The sequence below is a fragment of the Labeo rohita genome, chromosome 7, assembly GCF_022985175.1.
Source record: "Labeo rohita strain BAU-BD-2019 chromosome 7, IGBB_LRoh.1.0, whole genome shotgun sequence".
Classification (NCBI taxonomy): domain Eukaryota; kingdom Metazoa; phylum Chordata; class Actinopteri; order Cypriniformes; family Cyprinidae; genus Labeo; species Labeo rohita.
Genome location: NC_066875.1, coordinates 31,912,891 through 31,934,319, shown reverse-complemented (window position 1 = coordinate 31,934,319; position 21,429 = coordinate 31,912,891). Strand labels below are relative to the sequence as shown.

The 21,429-nt window shown below is 36.4% G+C and overlaps 1 protein-coding gene across 7 annotated transcripts in view; it reads right to left on the bottom strand.

Annotated features, from left to right (window-relative positions):
* Positions 1–747: 747 nt before the first annotated feature.
* myo1ea (myosin IEa) overlaps positions 748–21,429 on the bottom strand; it is a 59,452-nt gene continuing 38,770 nt past the window's right edge. For 2 of the 7 annotated variants that reach the window (XM_051114901.1, XM_051114905.1), the window contains 18 exons: positions 20,991–21,077; positions 20,733–20,819; positions 19,703–19,870; positions 18,011–18,096; positions 16,003–16,084; positions 15,772–15,878; positions 14,747–14,845; positions 13,987–14,131; positions 9,575–9,689; positions 7,175–7,344; positions 6,857–7,002; positions 5,924–6,070; positions 5,163–5,320; positions 4,962–5,051; positions 4,662–4,875; positions 4,456–4,488; positions 2,073–2,242; positions 748–1,988 (listed from right to left, as the gene is read on the bottom strand). In XM_051114901.1, the coding sequence (XP_050970858.1) occupies positions 1,912–1,988; positions 2,073–2,242; positions 4,456–4,488; positions 4,662–4,875; positions 4,962–5,051; positions 5,163–5,320; positions 5,924–6,070; positions 6,857–7,002; positions 7,175–7,344; positions 9,575–9,689; positions 13,987–14,131; positions 14,747–14,845; positions 15,772–15,878; positions 16,003–16,084; positions 18,011–18,096; positions 19,703–19,870; positions 20,733–20,819; positions 20,991–21,077 (2,181 nt within the window). In that variant the 3' untranslated portion in view covers positions 748–1,911. The remainder of the gene's footprint in view (positions 1,989–2,072; positions 2,243–4,455; positions 4,489–4,661; positions 4,876–4,961; positions 5,052–5,162; positions 5,321–5,923; positions 6,071–6,856; positions 7,003–7,174; positions 7,345–9,574; positions 9,690–13,986; positions 14,132–14,746; positions 14,846–15,771; positions 15,879–16,002; positions 16,085–18,010; positions 18,097–19,702; positions 19,871–20,732; positions 20,820–20,990; positions 21,078–21,429) is intronic. The other 5 variants (XM_051114903.1, XM_051114902.1, XM_051114904.1 and 2 more) reach the window with 5 other exon arrangements.

Here is a 21,429-nt window from a genome sequence, read left to right as displayed (position 1 = left end):
GAAATGTTTTCCTCAAAAAACAATTTCCTTACCCCTGAAGAAAGAATGACATGATCATCTTGGATTAACAGGGAGTGAGTAAATTATCTGTAAATTTTTAAGGCCATAATAGTGAGTATAAGGAGTATGTGACTTGAGCATATGTATGGTTTCACTTATTCCTATATTTTATCAAGTTTAGCAAAGTTACTGATGAATCATTTGTGAAAATTGTTCATATTTGACAAATTTGTACATGCATGGTTTGTGAACAAAACCAATTGTCTTTAAGTTGGCGTCTGTTAAACCAATAATAATACTTCTTGCTAAATAAAACAAGGTTATCAACCTCACCCACTACATATCTCTAAAATGTTGAGATTCAGATGTAAAATGACAGCAATATTTCTGTAAACATAAATTAAATTCCTCTTAACTGCCATTTCCTAACATTCAGTTACTAATATCATGTATTTTCAAAATATGTTTTCTAAATTAAAATTATTCAAAATTATTAAAAATCTTCTTAAATTTATGATAACCTCTGACTTCTCTTAAGCACCCAAAATGAAGATGCTGAACACATTTATTGTGGACATATTATTAAATAAAGTTCCATATGGAAGTAACATTTCCATTGATTCATCTAATTTACTTTAAATGCATCATATAGAAAAGGGTAGGATTTACAAGCATAAAGTTTTGATTTTGTTGTATTAGACAAGTCAACATCAGTAGAATAGCATACAATCAGACACCAACTGCCACTTTATTCCTATGAAAAAAAAAATGTTCTTAAGAAAATATGGGAACTTCTTAAATTTTCAAGAAGTGCACTTAAGAACATTCTTATGAATTACTAAACATTTATCTAGAGAACCTTCTTCTTGAGAAGATTTTCATGGATCTTAAGATTCTTCACCGACTAGCACCTTGGCGAATGTTGGTGTTCCTGACCTGACCAGTACATACGTATGATGTCATACTGATAAAATATTTCATAACTATACAGTAACAATGTGCTGATTGTGTGTCTTTTATGCATGGAAATACCACTGTAGTTTACATTTAGACAGTTTTACCCAACTGTTTGCATATTTTGCACAATGATACATTCAGCATTGTTCTGAGATTATGAACTTCAAAAGCATACAAATCATGGTTTTCAAGAGCCGTAGTGCATTTATACATTTGGGTTTCTGTAACACTTTATTTTACAGTCCTGTTCCTCAGGTACATACTATGTATTTATCATAGTAATTACAATAACTAGGTACTAAACCTGAACCTACCCCATATTATCAGACCTTTCTTAGGTAGGTACACTCTAAGTACACGTAAGTCCACATACTGTAAAATAAAGTGCAACTTGGGTTTCTCTTAACTACAAGATAAAAGGCAATAACATGTAAAACGGTCCTTAGCAGCAAAACATTCCCCACTAAAACCATTGATTTGGACATGACTTCAAGAAATTGGAAAGAATTTCAAATAAAAATCATAAACAGCAGGTGACTCTAAAAGGCAAGCACCTTCATTTACATATAAAATTTATCCATTTCAAAAGCAAAATAAAAAAAGCCTGTTCCCACATAAATTGGCTACTTTGTCTCTTCAAGTGAATTAAGATCACCTTAAATATCAATGACAGATGAACAAACCACATCAGAAATAAACTGTAGAATGCTAGAATATAAATACAATAAATAGTTTTGATCAGTGCTCACAGGGACAGTTCAGAATTCGGCGCCCTGGAGAAAAGTTTCGCGTCCCACCGGCGTCTGCCTGCATGGCCTCAAGTGTCCGTGGCACCAGAACGCAGAGCTTCTGAGGAGTTTAACCATAGCTCCTTCCTTCATTATCTCAGTTTTCCCTCCTTTTTTGTCCTTCTTTGTCTAACAAGTCTGCTGAGGTTCGAGTCCGCTCCCCTCGTTAGATCTTAGTCACGTAGTTGTTTGGGAAAAGGCCTTGTTTACCTCTCAGCCTCCCTGTCCACCATCCAGAGGAATCTAGACAAATAATGGACAGATATTAAAATGACTTTGTTCTGGCACAAAACACATTTATATTATGTAAAAGAAGCACTCTCTTACCTTCCTTAATGATGTCAATGATGTCATCTGCGTTGAAACTGAGCTCATCCGTGTCTTGGGCGTCGTAGGCGTACAGAGCTTTACACTGAGGCACCTGGGGCTTCGGCTTGGGAGCTGGTTTGGGACGGCCACCTCCTGGAGTGGGCCTGTTTGTGGACTGTCTGTGGGCCCTTGGAGAAAAGCACAGAGAACATGAACTAATGGACTTGCATGTGACGTTTCTAACATTGTAGCAACCACAGGAACATGCTTCTACGAGTGAAGGTAAGTGTGAAGTCAACTAGGCTCTTGAAGCACCATATAGCTGCCGTGAGAGGGTTAGTTGCCTGATTTTGTGGTGTTAGTTCATGTGTTCCCCACTAGGTGGCGACAGATTTACATTTATTCATCATGTCAGTCTGAACTAGTCTTCATTTCCAAATAGACTAGAAATCCTCCACCTTATTTTTAAAGAGATAGTTCACCCAAAAATGAAAATTCTGTTATTAACTACTCACCCTCATTTCGTTTCAAACTTGTAAGACCTTCGGAACACATAAGATATTTGTTATGATATCTGAGAGCTTTGTGACCCTGCATAGACAGCAATGCAACCATCATGTTCAAGGCCCAGAAAGGTAGTAAGGACATTGTTAAAACAGTCCATGTGACATCAGCGGTTCAGCTGCAATTTTATAGTTACGAGTACACATTTTGTGCACAAAGAAAACAAAAATAATGACATTTTTTCAGTAATTTCTTCTCTTCTATGTCAGTATTTGACAAGCGTATAAAATTAAGGTTGAAGCACTGATGTCACATGGACTATTTTATCAATGTCCTTACTACATTTCTTGGCCTTGAATGTGGCAGTTGCATTGCTGTCTATGCAGGGTCAGAAAGCTCTCAGATTTCATCAAAAACATCTTAATTTGCGTTCATAAGATGAATGAAGGTGCCGTTTTGGAACGACATGAGGGTGAGGAATTAATGACACAATTTTCATTTTTGGGTTAACTATCCCTTTTAGCCCAGAATTATTTTTTTCCGCTGTTGCGATGAAGGGCCATTTGACAGCCCTTCAGCTTTCATGATGTGTCTGTGTCAACCCTCATCATGACTGCAACAGAGAACATGTTAGAAAATGCCCAACCCAAATTCTTTAACCTTGTTAAAGTTCAAGGAAAAAACAGTCTCTCATATAATAAGATATTCACAATCTGAACTCTGTTCAGTTACATACACTACCATTCAAAAGTTTAGGGTCAGTAAGATTTTACTTTTTTAATACTTTTATTTAGCAAGGCGACAATGACCATAAAGACTCTCACTGCAGACGGTGTGCTGTTACAAAGAAATTCTATTCCAAATAAATGCTGCTCCTCTGTCATGGTTTCCAAAAAAAAAAAATTTAGCATCAAAATTGTTTTCAACATTGATGATAATGCTTCTTGAACACCAAATACAGTTGAGGTCAAAAGTTTACATACACCTTGCAGAATCTGCTAAATGTTACTTATTTTCCAAAATAAGAGGGATCATACAAAATGCATGTTAATTTTTTATTTAGTACTGACCTGAATAAAATATTTCACATGAAAGACGTTTACATATAGTCCACAAGAGAAAATAAGTTGAATTTATAAAATGCCCTGTTCAAAAGTTTACATACACTTGATTCTTAATACTGTGCTGTTACCTGAATGTCCCACAAATTCTTTGGTTTTTCAGCAAATGCTTCAGAAGGAAACACAAGGCATTAAGAGCCGGGGGGTGAAAACTTTTGGAATTTGAAGATCATCAGTGAGTGTTTAAACCTTCTGTAATAGTTGCATATGAGTTCCTCAGTTGTCCTCAGTATGAAAAGATGGATCTCAAAATCATACAGTCATTGTTGGAAAGGGTTAAAATACACAAAAATGCTGAAAAAAAAAAAAAAAGAATTTGTGGAACCTGAAGGAGTTTTCTGAAGAACAGTGGGCAGTTTAACCGTTCAGGACTAACAAGGGACTTATGAACAACTATCACTAAAAAAAAAAAAATAAAGAATTTTAAAGAATCAAATGTATGTAAACTTTTGAATGGGGTCATTTTTATAAATTCAACTATTATTTTTATTATTTTCAACTATATTTTACAATATTGCTGTTTTTATTGTATTTTTCATCAAATAAATGCAGCTTTGGAGAGCATAATCAAAATATTACCGTCACTAAACTTCTGAACAGTAGTGGAAAACAAACTTTCATCTATAAAATGTGATAAGGAAATGGAAATCCAAAACAAGACTGAGAGGATGCGATGGTGTTTTTGAAGTTGGGCATCTCTGGTGTTGATCTATCGCTATTCAAATGAACCACAACCACTGCCACCTAACAGAAACTACACACATGCTCAGACTCACATTCCTCCATTGTCAGATGGTTGTCGATTTCTGCTATGGTAAAGAGATACATGCATGTTACATTCAAATGCAGATTACTATTTTGTTTGCATGGATAATGTCTGGTAGTTGAGCTCCAGCTATGCGTCTAGCAATCAGACAAATGTTTACCGTTCGTTGTTAGCTATATAATTTCAAGAGTGTGTGTGTACGCTGTGTGTTCTCACCCTGCGGCCCCTTGGTCTGGTACTCTGAGGAAATCCAGGTTGGGTTGCTGGGGTGCCTGTCTGCTGCCTCTGTCCTTGAGCTGACTGACATTAGTAGGCAAGAACGGACGGGCCGTGTTTCCAGATGTTGGTCTCTGATTACTGTGATGTTGCGAGTTTCTCTGATTGGCAGTGTGATGTGGATTCTTAAGTCCTCCATTCTGGTGAGCAACTGCTGGGAAGCATACAAGCTTTAGATCTTTTGATCAAACGCATGTTGACTGAGGTACTGAGAAGATTAGGAAAGCTGGGTTAATGTACCTGGAGGGCCAGGTGCGACTCGCGTTGGGGTGTGGTGGTGCGTCCTGGACATGTTGGGACGGCTTTGAGTGACGCCCTGCTTAGTAGGACCTGAAAGATTTAATTTGGGTGTATGAGATCTCGCATGGATGGATAACTAACATTCAATTACATAATGTTAAATGATATTGTGAATAACACATGACACGAGTCATCACTTACGTGAGTTTTTGGACAGACCCGGTCCAATGCTGACCTGCAGCATTTTGTTTGAGGGTCGCAGCACAGCTACGTCACCTTGACCTTGGATAAACTGCACCTGTCTGGATCCTCCGGCATTCCAGGGTCCCCATCCTTCTTTCTTCAGTTTCATTTCCAGCCTGCAGGTCCAGTCACAGTCATTCATTAGTGTACAGTGGCCACAAAAAGTATTTGGACATTACTTAAAATGTTTGAATTAAAAATCGTACTGTTCAAAAACTTTTTTGACTGGTATGTATGTATGTATGTATATATATATATATATATATATATATATATATATACACATACACACAATATTAGTGTTTAGTGTGCATTTTGATCAAATAAATACAGCCTTGGTGAGCAAAAAAAAAATCTTTCAAAAGCAAAAATTCCAAAAGGACAAATGTAGTTATTATTCTTAAGATCATATTGTGCATTATATGCATAATTAAGGCACTGAAAACATGTTTTAATGCATTATTCTTTCTACAGCTGTAACAGTGTATAGATTAGTATTATAATGTATTATAACTGGTTATAATTATTCTTAAGAAAATACAACGGATTATAAAGTGCATTACAATGCACAACTAATGCATTAAAACTACTCTTATAATTCATTATACTCAAGGCTTTTACCAAATTCTTATTTGGTTTTAATCTTTCCACTTTTTTGTTAATGATAAAAGTCATGGCTCTGCTATAACTATAGCTACGGTAAATATTTTTCAACTTACGTGGTGCTAAATTTGAGAGGTAGTTTTTTCTGTGTTCTCTCTTCATATCGGCGTGCCAGTAAACTGATGAACTCCGTCTTGAATACACACTCCAGCAGGCTGTCATACTCCTCCTCGTGCAGGATCATGAAGTCATCCTGCATTGTGCTGTAGGGAAGACAAATGACTTCTCAAGATCTGAAATGACCACATTTGTTCAATCATTCAACACGAGTCTTTTATTTCAGGTTGCACGTGTTGAGGCATTTTGGGGGTTTCCACAGACTCACAGGTTGTTGGGTCCCAAAAAAAAAACAAAAACTAATGATACGGGTTTCCATGTCTAAGACACATGCAGAGATGCCCTGCTTCACCCAATAAACTTAAGTCCTTTCTAATGAGTTTTTTACAAGGTGTACTCTCCCTTCCCAGCAACACCTGGTTCATATTATTGACAACCCCCCACTCCAAAACCGAAATACGCAAGGTTGTGGGGGGCTGGTACCTCGTCCTTGGTCCTTATATGTCAGATGAGTAATCTAGGTTAGGTTCTCTCTGAGAGAGTTCTGAATGTTTGATCCTTTCCAGCAAACACTAAAAAAAAAAAAAAAAAAAAAAACTATAAATGTTTTTAAGAGACCGAAGCTTTGTATATCGCAGACTATAACATGTGTTAAGAAACACAGGGCAGACGATGGCTCTAACAGCTAGACTGGACCTTTGATGTCTCTGTGCCTATAATTCTGCAGATGGTTATGCAAGGCATTTTGGGACTGCATACAGGCTCTGTTTTACATATGGGAGGAAAGTTGCAGCCCATTTTGCAGCCTCCTTGCAGCTCACAGGTTCCTATTCAAATGATCGAAAATGTGTGCTGTTTCGCCTCAAATGCTTAATTTTGTTGTAGCTTGCTATTACATTAAAAGAACAGACTAAGCTTGTGCGCTGACGTACCTTAGGGAAACAGCCATTATCTTCTCTACGTCAATTTTGCGCTTTAGGACCTCTTTCACCATCCCTTTCTCTGGCCCCTGCTTCACCTTTTCTCTTCCAATCAGGTAGACAGATTTAGGGGTAAGGATCAGGTCTCTCTTGATGCTCTGAACAGATAAAAAACAAAGTTTTAGACACTCATATATACCTAGAAATGTTGCATGTCATCTTGGCCAATTTTGACCTGTTTGCTAAAAAGTCAAAGATATATTAAATCTTCGTAACTAAGCAATATAAGCTGTACTGGCCACAGCTGTGTGCTAATTTGGGTAGCCTCACCTTAAACCGCCTGTCGAATTTGTTGACTTTGTCCGCAAAATCGATCTTTTCCCTTTTGCCCACAAACTGCCTGAGCTCGGGCCGGTCATCCATACCTATGTAATCACCCACAAAGTTCCTGTTCAAGCTGTGCCTTCTTCTCTCCTTCCTGTTCAGCAGCAGATCAGAGGCTGGAAGAGGATAGAATCAGTGTTTAGTGTTATTTTCAAAAAACTTTAGTTCTTATGGCATGACTTGCCATCAGAAGAGACATCAGAAGAGTATGCTTGAAAATAAATGAGACGTGATGTGTGAAGAAAATAAGAAAAACTGAATTAAATGTCACTTGTGAATATTATTACAATTTAAAATAAATGTTTTGTATTTTAATATGTTTTAAAATTCAAAAAATTGAATTTTCAGCAGCCATTATTCTACTCTTCACAAATATGATGCTCAAGAAATGTACTGTCAAAAAGTATTCAAAAAGCAAAAGTATTCATACCCCTTCATTTTTTTTCACATTATGTCGAAGCCTCATGTTAAACAGCTTTAAATTACTTTTTCCCACATCAGTCTACACTCTATACACCATGATGACAAAGCACAAAACAGGTTTGTGACAACTTTGCAAATTTATCAAATTCAGGTTTCTTCAGAAATGCTTGATTGTGTTCAAGGCCAGGCTGTGGCTGGGCCACTTAAGGACATTCACAGAGTTGTCTATAAGCCACACTTGCTGTGTGGTTAGGGACAACTGTCCTGTTGGAAGGTGAACCTTCTGCCCAGTCTGAGGTTCTGAATGCTGTAGACTGGGTTTTAATTAAGGCTATCTTAATTTTTTGGTACACTGAGCTTTCTTTCTCTTCTGACGAGTCCCTCAGTCCCTGCCGCTGAAAAAAGCCCCACAGCAGGCTGATACCATCACACTTCACTGTTGGGATGGTACTCTGCAGGTGAGGAGCAGTGCCTGTTTTCCTTCAAACATGATGCTTGGAATTGAGGTTCATCAGACCAGAGAATCTGGTTTCTCACAATCTGAGAGTTCTTTAGGTGCTTTGTTGCAAATTCCAAGTGGTTTTTCATTTGTCTTCACTGAGGAGGATTATGTGTGGTCACACCACCATAAAGCCAAGATCAGAGTGTTGCATGGATGTTTGTCCTTCTGTAAGTTTCTCCCCTCTGCATACATGATTGTGGAGCTCAACTAGAGTGACCATCAGCTTCTTGCTCACCAGTCTAACCAAGGTCCTTCTCCATCATTTGCTAAGTCCTAGTTGTTCCAAACATCTTCCATTATGGATAATGGAGGCTACATGCTTCTGTAAACCTTCAATGCAGCAGAATTATTTTCTGAACTCTTCCCCAGATCTCTGCCTTGACGCAATACTGTCTCTGAGCTCTACGGGCGGTTCTATTGACTTCAGGGCTTGGTTTTTGCTGTGATATGCATTTTCAGCTGTTAGACCGTTTATTGAGTGCGTGCCTTTCCAAATCATACTCATTCAAATGAATTTGCCACTCTAAGTGTAGTAACGTCAATAAGCAACATGAATGCTCCTGAGCTCATTTTCAAGTGTCCTATAAAAGGGTATGAATTAGGGCTGCATGATAAATCGCATGCAATTGTGAGGCTTGTTTAGTCAGTAAAGCTGATACTTTGATTAGTAGTAAATCTCCATCACGTGCGTTCAGCTGGAGCAGCAATTAGTACACAGAGTGTATTGCAGCCCTAGTATGAATACTTACGCAATGGAATCATTTCATGTTTTTAATAAATTTGCAAAGTTGTTACATACCCATTTTATGCTTTGTCATTATGGTGTATGGAGTGTAGATCGATGTGTAAAAAAAGTAATTTAAAGCATTTTAACATAAGGATGCAACATAAAACGTGAAAAAATGAAGGGGTATGAATACTTTCGCAAGACACTGTATGTATTTATTTATTAATTCATTCATTCAGTATTTACTTATAATTATACTTTTGAGCGAAGGCATAACAATTTCAATAATAATACTTTTGAACGAACCCAAACTTTTAAACAAAGTTTATGTCCACAATTAGACACAGTAGTGGGGGTGAAAAGTGTTTCAATAAAGTGTTTTTATTCTAAAACTTAGCTAAAAGGGCACATAGCTGAATAAACACCCAAACATGATTACCCAGACAAGGTGGGAGGTTTTTGTCTTTGTGTGTCTATTATTACTTTTAAATATAATGACAATAATTCAGCTGAAAGCAGAAGTTGAGGTCAGACTCCAAAGATATACAGGGGAAAACCACTGAATTTCCCTTTAAACTGTGATACATTCTTCCATGTTCTACTATCTCATAATGCATTTGCCTTTGCATGCAGGTGCTTGTTTGTAAAATCTCACTTTAACCTCGCTCAAAACTCATCTGAAGGTTAAACTCACCCTCCTCTCTCATTTGAACGTATTTCTTCCGTGCACAATATCTCCTCCAGGCCGTCTGAATGGTTCTGGCATAACCATCGAATTTGCGCTCTCTAGTTTCCTCCAGCAGGAAGAGCTGTGAACAGAATATAATGCAGGTTGTTTAATCAAAACAAATTAAAGGGCTCACAAAATCATCAGGTATTAGTTTGAATCAGTCAAACGAATTATGTGCTGAATCTGCATTCTTATTGACTCAACAATAGTGAATAGAGCTGCATAACCCCATCCATTACACTAAAGGTCACCCTTCGTTGGAACTGACCCACTAGGACACACAGCGGGTTCAGTCTATCCTTGTCATGCAGCAGTTTCTCTATTTCAAATTTTATATTTCTCTTCCTCAGAAAGCAACTGTTCAAAGTGTTCTGTGGTCATCCCATAATGCTCTGAGCACTGTACAGCTCTGCTGTGTTTCCTGTATGTCCTCAAAACACACTGTCACAGCTCTGCTGCACCGTAGACTAAACATCAGATCCTATCATTATCACAAAGGCCTGGCACTGACTCTCTCTCTCACAAACACACACACATATACACACATAAACACACACAAACGGCTGGCACAGGATGAGAAATTATGAGCCAACGCACAGTGAAATCCCCCTTTGTTTCCCATCCCACACACAAACTAACACACATCCACAAACCTCCCATTGATAAACAGTTTAATGTTATGGCTAATAGCTGATAAATAACACATTTATAACAATTATACTGTTTGGTTCAAATAAATGAAAAATAAACATTTTACATGCATAAATATGCATTTTGAACAGTGTTTGAAGGTTTAAATAAACGCTTCAAATAATGTATATCAAAATAATGACCACAATGCAAAAGTTTTTCTCCCCTTAATTTTGTGGTAAAATGTCTCATGCAAACACTGTAAGACTCATCTTTATCAGCTCTCAGCAGGATCAAAGAGTTCATTCTGGCAAAGCAACTACTACATACACACTCTCTCTCACTAAAGAAATTCCTGTAGTCATGAACTAATTACTCGGTGTCAGCACCTTATCTTAGAAGGAGTTTTGTTTTGAAAAGCCGGGCTGCTTAAATCTGGGCTCTCCCTTATTTAATATTACACACACACACACATTGAAAAGGCCACGTTTTAGCACCTATATGCCACAGTCACACATCTCTGGATAATCTGGTGCATTCATGCCGAGCCACAGAGCCTTATTCTGTGGGTCTACACATACGTGTGTACATCTAAATGTCAACAGTGAGATCACAGCACATCCACAAGCAGTGCTTTCATAAGCAGTGCAAAAAAAAAAAGCACTGTGGAAAAAGCAAAGCTGTCTTGGACATAACAGAAGCAGCTTTACCACAGCACTGCAGTTGTGTATCAGATCCAGAGTAATGTTGACCTAACAGTGCTGACGTGGGACCGGCCCAGTGTCCCTCCTCCTTCCCTGCTGACTGCCCACTATTCATCAGCACTCTGAGCTGAGCTGATGTCTGCGAGACAAAGGCTGACTTTTACACTTCACCTCTCTCCTGCTATTAACGCACAACTGAAATGTTAGAAGAAATCAAGAAGCAATGTTCTACATGCTGATTACAGATAAGCTTGTGTCAGCTGTTGCTGGTGTATCTTGTCGCTAATATTATGTGTTTTATCTGAAAACAATTTAAAATTTATTGTATAGCTCACCCAAAGTATAGTTTAATAGTTTACCCTTGTGAACATGTGTCGAAAACTGGCACAGAAGAGAAGAAATTGTTGAATAAACTCATTATTGTTTCAAAAAATTTCATAACATTACGGCTGAACCACTGATGTCACATGGACTATTTTAATGATGTCCTTACTACCTTTCTGGGCCTTCAACGTGGTATTTGCATTGCTGTCTATGCAGAGTCAGAAAGCTCTTGGATTTCATCAAAAATACCTTAATTTGTGTACCAAAGATGAACGAAGATCTTAAGGGTTTGGAGCGACATGAGGGTGAGTAATTAATGACAGAATTTTCATTTTTTGGTGAACTTTCCCTTTAAGAAATGAAAGTATATGGACATTGATACATTTTTTTAAAATAACAGCATCCTTGAATTATAACAAAATACTAAAAAAAGTGGCATTTACACTACTGTTCAAAAGTTTGAGGTCAGTACGTTTTTTTGGTTTGTTTGTTTTGTTTTAAAAATATTTTTTTTTAATAAAAATTTTATAAGGCATTAATATGTGCTTAATTAGTACTAATAAATGGCTTATATTCTAGTAATATGCATGCTAATAAGCAACTAGTTAAGAAACCATAAAATAAAGTGTTACCAAAAGTTTGTAAATTTGTGAATTCATGAATTTCTGCATTTTAATGTGTTTGAAAGACAAAATCTTTTTAAAGATATAGAAATACATGGTTGACCTACAGAGTGATCATTCAAATAAAAGAGGAATTATTAAGAATCAATAAATTATGAATAATTTATTGCTATTGTGTAAATAATATGTAATCATGTAATCCATAAAAAAGTAACTGCAGTCTGATAATGAGTACTTTAAAATGTAATTTAATCTAATCTAATTACAAGTACTTCAATTTTAAATCAGATTATGTAATCCAGATAACATGCAATCAATTACTACTCAGCTCTGTTTATAAGATAACAAAAGATTTCTATTTTAAATACATGCTGTTCTTTTGAACATTCTATGCATCAAATCAAGGTTTCTACAAAAATATTAAGTAGCACAATTTGTAAATTTTAGAACACCAGAATTATATTTTTAAAAAATTGCACGCCAAATCAGCATATTAGAAGGATTTCTGAAACCAAAGGTAAAAATCAAGATGATAAGAGGTTTGGTTTTAAATGATAAAAAGTGTTCAATATTAAGACAAAAAGTATTTGGACACTTTCTGGCTGTTACACAAGGTATGGTCACATTAGACTGTGTTCCTTTCACCTTCATTCATACATATATGTGAACGTGGGAGAGCCGGAACACAAACAAGTACGTAGGAGGTTCCTATTTCAACATTTGGTGAATTCTGTCATGAGAAGTCTTAAAGGAGAAGTCCACTTTCAGAATAACAATTTACATATAATGTACTCACCCTCTTGTCATCCAAGATGTTCATGTCTTTCTGTCTTCAGTCTTAAAGAAATTACGTTTTTTGAGGAAAACATTTCAGGATTTTTCTTCATATAATGGACTGGTATGGTGCCCCGAGTTTGAACTGCCAAAATTCATCTTAAATGCGGCTTCAAGCGATCCCAAATGCAATTTTAAACAATCCCAGCCGAGGAAGAAGGGTCTTATCTAGCAAAACGATCGTTATTTTCATAAAAATAATACCATTTCTATACTTTTTAATGTCAAAATCTCGTCTTGTCTTACTCTGCCTGAACTCTGTGTATTCTAGCTCATGAAAGTTAGGGTATGTTGAAAAACTCAGACCGTATTTTCTCCCTCAACTTCAAAATCGTCCTATATCGGTGTTTTACCGTTTTTGTTAAGGTTGTTTGATCTTCTTTGCATGTTCACTTTGCAAAGACTGGGTCGGTACTTCTGCAACGATGTAGGATGATTTTAAAATAATTTTTGAAGTTGAGGGAGAAAATATGGTCTGAGTTTTTGGACATACCCTAACTGTCTTGAACTAGAATAGAATTCAGGGAGAGTAAGACAAGACGAGCATTTGAGATTAAAAAGTATTTAAATTGTTTTTGTTTTTTTTTTCATGAAAATAACCGATCATTTCACTAGATAAGACCCTTTTTCTCGGCTGGGATCGTTTACAACTGCATTTGGGATTGTTTGAAGCCGCATTTAAACTGCATTTTGAAAGTTCAAACTCGGGGCACCATATCAGTCCATTATATGAAGAAAAATGCTGAAATGTTTTCCTCTATAAACACAATTTCTTTACAACTGAAGAAAGACATGAACATCTTGGATGACAAAGGGGTGAGTAAATTATCTGTAAATTGTTGTTCTGGAAGTGGACTTCTCCTTTAAAGAGTCATCCAAAAATGAAAATTCTGTCATTAATTACTCATCCTCATGTTGATCCAAACCCGTAAGACCTTTGAATCGCTGATGTCACATAGACTATTGTAACAATGTGTTTACTACCTTTCTGGCTCTTGAATCTGGTAATTACATTGCTTTCTATGCAGGGTTGGTCAGAAAGCTCTCAGATTTAATCATAAATATCTTAATTTGTGTTCCGGAGATCAACAAATGTCTTATGAGTTCGGAACGACATGAGGGTGAGTAATTAATTAATTTCCACAAGTTGATATGATTATTTAGGGTCTTAATGAAAAGTCTATAATATACTTTATATAACTTCATATTTATTAAAACAGACTTTTTTTCAAATTTGAAATCCAAACTTGTCACATCTTACCGACTCAGGGGCTTTGATGAAGATTTTGGTATGTCCGAGCTGATACTGGTCTTGGTCCATGTTTACGGAGCGCAGGAGATGCAGCACACCCTGCTTCTCATCCCCGCGCCACGTCGGCCATGACTCTTTTGTCAAAATGGCATACCTATAACAGAGGAACGAGAGGTGGTTTCTTCGTTTGGAGAATGAAGTCATATATTTTAGTAAAGTATGCATTTTTCATATATAAAAGTATAAAATGCTCAGCTGAAAGTCTTGTGAAGTGAAGCCATGTGTAAATAAACTGTATGCAGTGTGTGTGTGCAAGACAAACACTGGGAGGGTGGAGTAAAAAAGTAACTCTAAAACCAATAAGACGTTTAATATTAACACACCAAAGGATGATTCAGGTTGTTAATAACCCAATGAAGCATGTAAAGTAATTGATGTCATAATGGAAGAATTAGACTCTTAAGCCAACACAATGACGTCTGTTTACCACACATTGAGATGAAGAACGTACTAAGGGAACTGCTTAACTATTGGCCCACAACAAAAGATGAACCGAAATTCATCAACATGAAAGCCATAACACAAACTTCCAACTCTAAGATCTCTCTTCCTTCTCTTTCTGAAGCGGTTTCTTGTGAAAATGTGGTGTCTTCTCATTGAATGACAAAATTCTAATGCCAGATGAACATATGCTTTCATTCCATGATGTTCTATAAAGAGCTCCTTGTCAGGCTTTGAGGATGATTGATGAATCTGAAACTGTCTTTACCTGTTCAAAAACTTGCGGAAGATTCTTCTGTAAGCATAGCCGGCACGTCTTACTCTAATGTTCTCCTTCAAACCCAGATACTCCACCTGGTGTTTCACTCTAGAGAGAGAAAGAGAGAGATGGAGAGGAAGCAAGGAAGGAACGAAGGAAAGAAGGAAGGAAGAAAGGTTAATATTTACAGCAACAACTCAAAAAGCCCCTTTACAGAAATTTTTCTAAGCCTGTTGCAATTTCATGAACAAATAAGGCATTTCTGGTAGTTTCCCCATCAGTCTTTCCAAAATACACGACTAAATAAATGCAAATCTTTTGGACACACATCCTGGGAATGAAATTGAGTGCTAATTATACTGCCTAACATGAACAATGCTCACAAGCCCTCATAACAGGAAGACCATTAGAGTCTAAACAATGCAATGCACCGGATCAGAACATTTCATTCCAAGTTTCATTCCAAAAACACTATGGCAGTAGAGGAAAAAGGCAGGAAAAGTAAACAATCAAAAAAAGGTGAAAGAACTGTCAGGACAAAGGACACCCATGCTGAGAAATTAAATCAGAATTCTTTTGTTGCTACGTTCCTTTGTTTTCCACTTTGTTTTCCATTAAAAATGTAGTACTTTCTTGTACTCAAGCAAGTCTTTGACTTTTACTTTACTTGAGTGACTAGCTTTCTAATGTAATTAAGTTTTAAATGATATTTAATATAAAATGTAATGCAGTAAAAAGTGCAATATTATGCTTTGGAATGTTGTGAAGTAAGTTTTTCTAAAGCAAAACACTGATAAAGTACAGACACATGAAAATTAATTTTAAAAGCACAGCAAAAATACTTCGCTACTGTCTGCCTCTTAAAGGCAAAAGCTACTTAGTGAGAATGTTTTGCTCTCAAACCATTAGTTTGTTTTTTACTTTAACATTAATAATGGCCACTTTCACAAACTGTAATACTTGAATAATACTTCTATCCTTTAATAATGCTTGGGAAGCAAGAATTAAACTTTCCCATGACGGTGGACTCTCACCTGCTCTCCTCCCAGTCTTTGGGCTTCTTGGTCTCATTGGGTTTGATACAGCGGATGTAATGAGGTGTACACTTCATCAGGGTGCTCACCAGATCGTTGGCTTGTTTCTGTCATTGCAAAAACAAAGAGGAAGTGTTAGATCGAGACCAGAATCTGTGGCATGTCGTTTAGCTACCAGTTTAGTATGAGTAGAAACAGGTTCATAGACCTTCGGGATGAGACCCAACTAACCTTGATTTTACTCCCTGCAGTAGTGGGTCTGCCTTTTTTTTCAGCATTGAGGTTTTCTGGGAACAGGGCACGGATGAAAGGTCTAAAAAGAATCAAATCCAGACAGGAATGATTTGGGGCTGGTAGAAAGAGAGAAAAATACAGCAAGAGAAATACAGACTGTAACAGACAGGAAATGTTTTGAATCGTGTCTCTCTACTGCAGACCAGGGTCACTTGAATTCCTCCAAGCCACAGTGCACATTGTTTCGGAGATCATCATCACTGGGACAGTCTGAATACCTGTGGTTTTAAATCTCTGCTGCTCATGATCTGTTTACTTACTTTTTACTGACATCCAGGATCTAGCATTATTGGTTTCCTCATAGCATCTGTACAGTATTAATATTCCTAAAATATCAGTGTATGTCAAAGGGCAGATTTTGTACCAGATGCCATTTAGTTATAAAAGAAAATCATATGCGTCTACTTTTATTAAAGAAGAAGTCTACTTCCAGAACAACAGTTTACAGATAATGTACTCACCCCCTTGTCATCCAAGATGTTCATGTCTTTCTTTCTTCAGTTGTAAAGAAATTGTTTTTTGAGGAAAACATTTCAGGCCTTTTCTCCATATAATGGACTGATACGGTGCCCCGAGTTTGAACTTCCAAAATGCAGTTTAAATGCGTCTTTAAACGATCCCAAATGCGTTATAAACTATCCCAGCCGAAGAAAAAGGGTCTTATCTAGTGAAACGATCGGTTATTTTCATTTAAAAAATATAATTTAAATACTTAATACTTACTCTCAAACGCTCATCTTGTCTTGCTCTCCCTGAAACCCGTGTCTTCTGGTTCAAGACAGTTAGGGTATGTGAAAAACTCCAATCATTCTCCAATCAATCTTCAAACGATTTTGAAGTTGAGAGAGAAAATACAATCAGAGTTTTTCAACATAACCTAACTGTCATGAACCAGAGTACACAGAGTTCAGGGAGAGTAAGACAAGACGAGCATTTGACATTAAAAAGTATAGAAATTGTATTATTTTTTTGAAAATAACCGATTGTTTCACTAGATAAGACCCTTCTTCCTCGGCTGGGATCATTTACAACCGCATTTGGGATCGTTTCAAGCCACATTTAAACTGCATTTTGGAAGTTCAAACTCGGGGCACCATAGCAGTCTATTATATGAAGAAAAATCCTGAAAAGTTTTCAAAAAACAATTTCTTTAGGACTGAGGAAAGAAAAACATGAACATCTTGGATGACAAGGGGGTGAGCACATTATCTGTAAATTTGTGTTTCTGGAAGTGAACTTCTCCTTCAAGGGTGTTGGGATGTCAAAGGAATATTCTAGGCTCAGTCAAATTTCTGCAGTATTACAGGTTTAAATGCAGAAATGAAGTTAATATTTTACATTAAAGACAAGTTTTTTTGTTATTTTAAACAGAAAGATTTCACATAAGCATGATTTGTTCTGAAACCTCTTTATTGAGTTTAAGATAAGGGAGTGGAGCTGCAGGGTTACGTCTATGCAGATGCCCTACTTTGTCACTGAATCGACAACTAAGATTTCTCTTTCTTCTGTTCTATGCATAGGACCTGCTGGGCGGTGCAAAGGAAGTTCCCCCGCGAACTGTGTGTGTATGTGTGATGCAGATATATACGCATGACAGCACGTGTCTGAATGTCGTCTGAAAACGGACCCCCATAAGGCTTTACAAAGGGCTGCGGGAGGAGACGGTTTGCACCAGATGGCTTCTGAGGCCCAAAAGAGGCCCAGGAGCACATAAGAGCGACGGGCACGCTCTACAGTCCTACTCCCTTGAGAGACAGAGGGGCCTTTTGGTGTCAGAAACAATGATAATCTTTTGCACACTTCTATTATAGGCCCTTCAGCTGGCCTGATTATATCCATGATTTACATATATTAAGATCTTCAAGTGCTCAGAGAGTCTGCTACAAGCAGCTGTTGGATGAGATCACAGACTGGCTGATTTTTATGATGGAGAAGTGATACTTACATTTCACTGCTCTGCATCAGCTCGATCAGGTCAGTGAACAGCACATCCCTGTTCCTCTCACAGAAACCCTCTGCGTCATAAGACACCTGGAGAGACACATAACAGATCATTTAAATGGTTGTGTGTTCTGGACAGGGTTAGAAACTCAAATCATCTGTTTGAGCCACAGTTGAGCTAATAGATGCTCAGATCAATGTCAGTTCAACCAGCTAATTACTTACCTACAGTCTCTGTATATACATATGGGAAAGTAGAGGGTATTTAAACCTTGTAAAATGACTCAATTTATAAATAAATAAATAAATACATATATAAATATTATAAGACTGGTATTTCATTTTGATCTGGACTTTGCTTTTATATCTGTTAAAATTATTTATACTGTACACTTTATACAAATATTCTAATATATTATTTCAAAATACACTACCAGTCAAAAGTTTTTGAACAGTAAGATTTGTATTGTTTTCTTTAAGTCTGCGCACCAATACTACATTTATTTGATCCGAAGCAGAGCAAACTGTTTTCTATTTGAATATATTTTAAAATGTAGTTTATTCCTTTGATTTCAGAGCTGAATTTTTAGCATCATTACTCCAGTCACATGATCCTTCAGAAATAATTATAATATTGATTTGCTCCTCAAAAAACATTTATTATTAATATGTTGAAAACAGCTGAGTAGAATTTTTTCAGGTTTCTTTGATGAATAGAAAGTTCAGAAGAATAGCATTTATCTGAAATAGAAATCTTTTGTAACATTATAAATGTCTTTATCATCACTTTTGACTAATTTAAAGCATCCTTGCTGAAGAAAAGTATTAATTTCAATTCAATTTCTAAATAAATAAATAAATATATCAACTGTATAATAAATGATTCTTGAACAGCAAATCAGCATATTAGAATGATTTCTGTAGGACCATGTGACACTGAAGACTGGAGTAATGATGCTGATAATTTAGCTTTGATCACAGGAATATATTATATTTTTACTATTTAAAAAAATGCTTTCTATTTGAATATATTTTAAAATGTTTCACCATATTACTGCTTTAGCTGTATTCTGGATCAAATAAATGCAGGTGCAGGTGAGCAGAAGAGACATCTATAAAAATTATATTAAAAAAAATTACGGTTTAAAAACGTTTGACTGGTAGTGTATGTATCTCACAAGTGCAAATCATTTAGAGATATTCTCCTTTGTAATTTTATTATATTATTTTTTTATTATTTTATTTCTTTTTTTTGTTTAGGGTTTTATTTGGCTCTTATTGCTTGTTACTGTTTTTACCCACTTTGTTTACTTTTTAATTAATTAAGTAATTTAAATGCAGTCAATGCTAGAATACACTTCCTTTTTTATTTTAAATAAGTTTTCCTTTGTTTTTAGAACATGCTTGTTATAAATCTACTGGTGCAGGATGTGGACGGACTCCCCCTGCCTCCCCTCAGAGCACGCCTCATTGAACACGGGGTATGTGGATGGTACCACACATACTCAACTACCTCAAGGCAACAAAGTGTAAAGGAGAGACAGCGAGAGCTGAAAGTAAAGAAACAGTTTATCTAGTTTTTATGGAAATTAAAAATAGAAAAAGAAAAAAAAGAAAGAAAATGATTTAATAACACCGCAAAAGAGTGCGGGGATGTGGGTAAAGAGATGCTTGATTCAGCGAGAGATATAAATACCTTGCCAGCATAATGGTGGATGATGAAGCCCTGGTTCCAGCTGTTAAAGTGCTCGTGATTGTTGATCTGCATTCGGAGCTTCTGCAGCATCGTCTGATCTGCACCCTCACCCTTCGCATGCATAGTAGCACACACATCGTCCAGTATACTCATGATGCCTGGTGGATTCTGGGAAAGGACACAAAGTAATAGTGAGATTGATTTAAATTGTAAAATGCATTTTTATTTTTAAAATTAATTTAGAGACATCCTACTGGCTCCTTAATAATTTTATTTATTTATTCTTTTTAAAAATGTTTCATACTCCGACATGTAAAGCATCTTGATCTGTATTTTAAGTTTGAAAGGTGACATACAAATAAAAACTTTTCATTAGTGGTAGTAGTAGTAGTGTACTCTTTTATACAGTTTTAGATAATGTATAACATGTTGCATTGCAGAAAATCAACTTTTAATTATTTTACCCACATATTATACTATATAAAACACTTACAAACATTTAAGTCTAAAATGTCTGAAACTGTTTTCGCCCACATTCACAGTCTGTCAAGCTTAATCACAACTCAGGAAATGAATCATCATATGTGAACCTCGGTATAAACAATCCATGTCCAAACACACAGTTGTCTGTATTGTCAGAAAAGTCAGATCTCTCTTTCTATCCATGAAAGGAAAACAGCTTGTAAATTTCTCACAGACAAGCATTAGCTTTTAGCAGTGACACAGAGAAGCACTTTCTCACACGCTGTCAAACTGACATGGATGGTTAAGGTTCTCCCTTGTTGTGAATTTCATGGCTCTGTGTGTCTAGTCTCTCTGTGAGTGAAGCAAATTGAATTTGGAGGCATATCAAGCATTTTGAGGCCATTAGACAAATAGTCATGGGAAGAGAAAAGAGGCTTGTGTGGATATGGATCTGAACTTCTTAGTTCGCTAATGTTAGTTTTATCGATTTACCGCACTAAGCAATGATAGATCAGATCCAGCTTTTGAAATAGATGGATTGTTTTGCACAGTTACTGAAACTTACTATTTTACTCTCAATGAGGTCACAGACAATCTTATTGTTGAAGTACTCTATGGGAGTCCATCGGATTCCTTCCTGTACATACTCTTCCTGAAGAGAGCAAAAAGAAAAACGATGAAAATGATCCTGTACAAGGGTGGAGAAGAAGTACATAGTCCTTCCTGTACCGCTAGAAATAGGTTAAGGGAAAGACGGGATAGATTCAAGACACAAATCCATGTCACTTACAGCGAAAACAAAAGCATAGGGGAGAAGTGTTACCTGCTCAGCTTTCAGAGTCAGCTCAATGAAAATCTGTTGCAGTTTTTCATTCACAAAGTTGATACAAAACTGTTCAAATCCATTTTTCTACAAAGCAAATGAAAACAAAAAGAGATACTGTAACTATGATCGAAAAACAAGTAGTAGTGGTGACAAAGAAAACAAATAAGTTGCAAATAAGCTTAGGTGATAATGTAAACAATGTTATTATTATCAACAGCATTTAAATTACACAATTGGTGCATGAGAATTCAGCATTTAGTTGGAATTGGAACTAAAAGGATTGAAAGCTTTGTTATCCAGCTTCACCCTTCTTACAAAGACAACACAGGCAGTTATCTTAAAGATCTCAATACCAGATGCTAAACTAAGAGATTATCAGATTAGTCAAGCTCATTAATATGTTATCTGTTTACCACAGGACAGGGGAACCAATCCA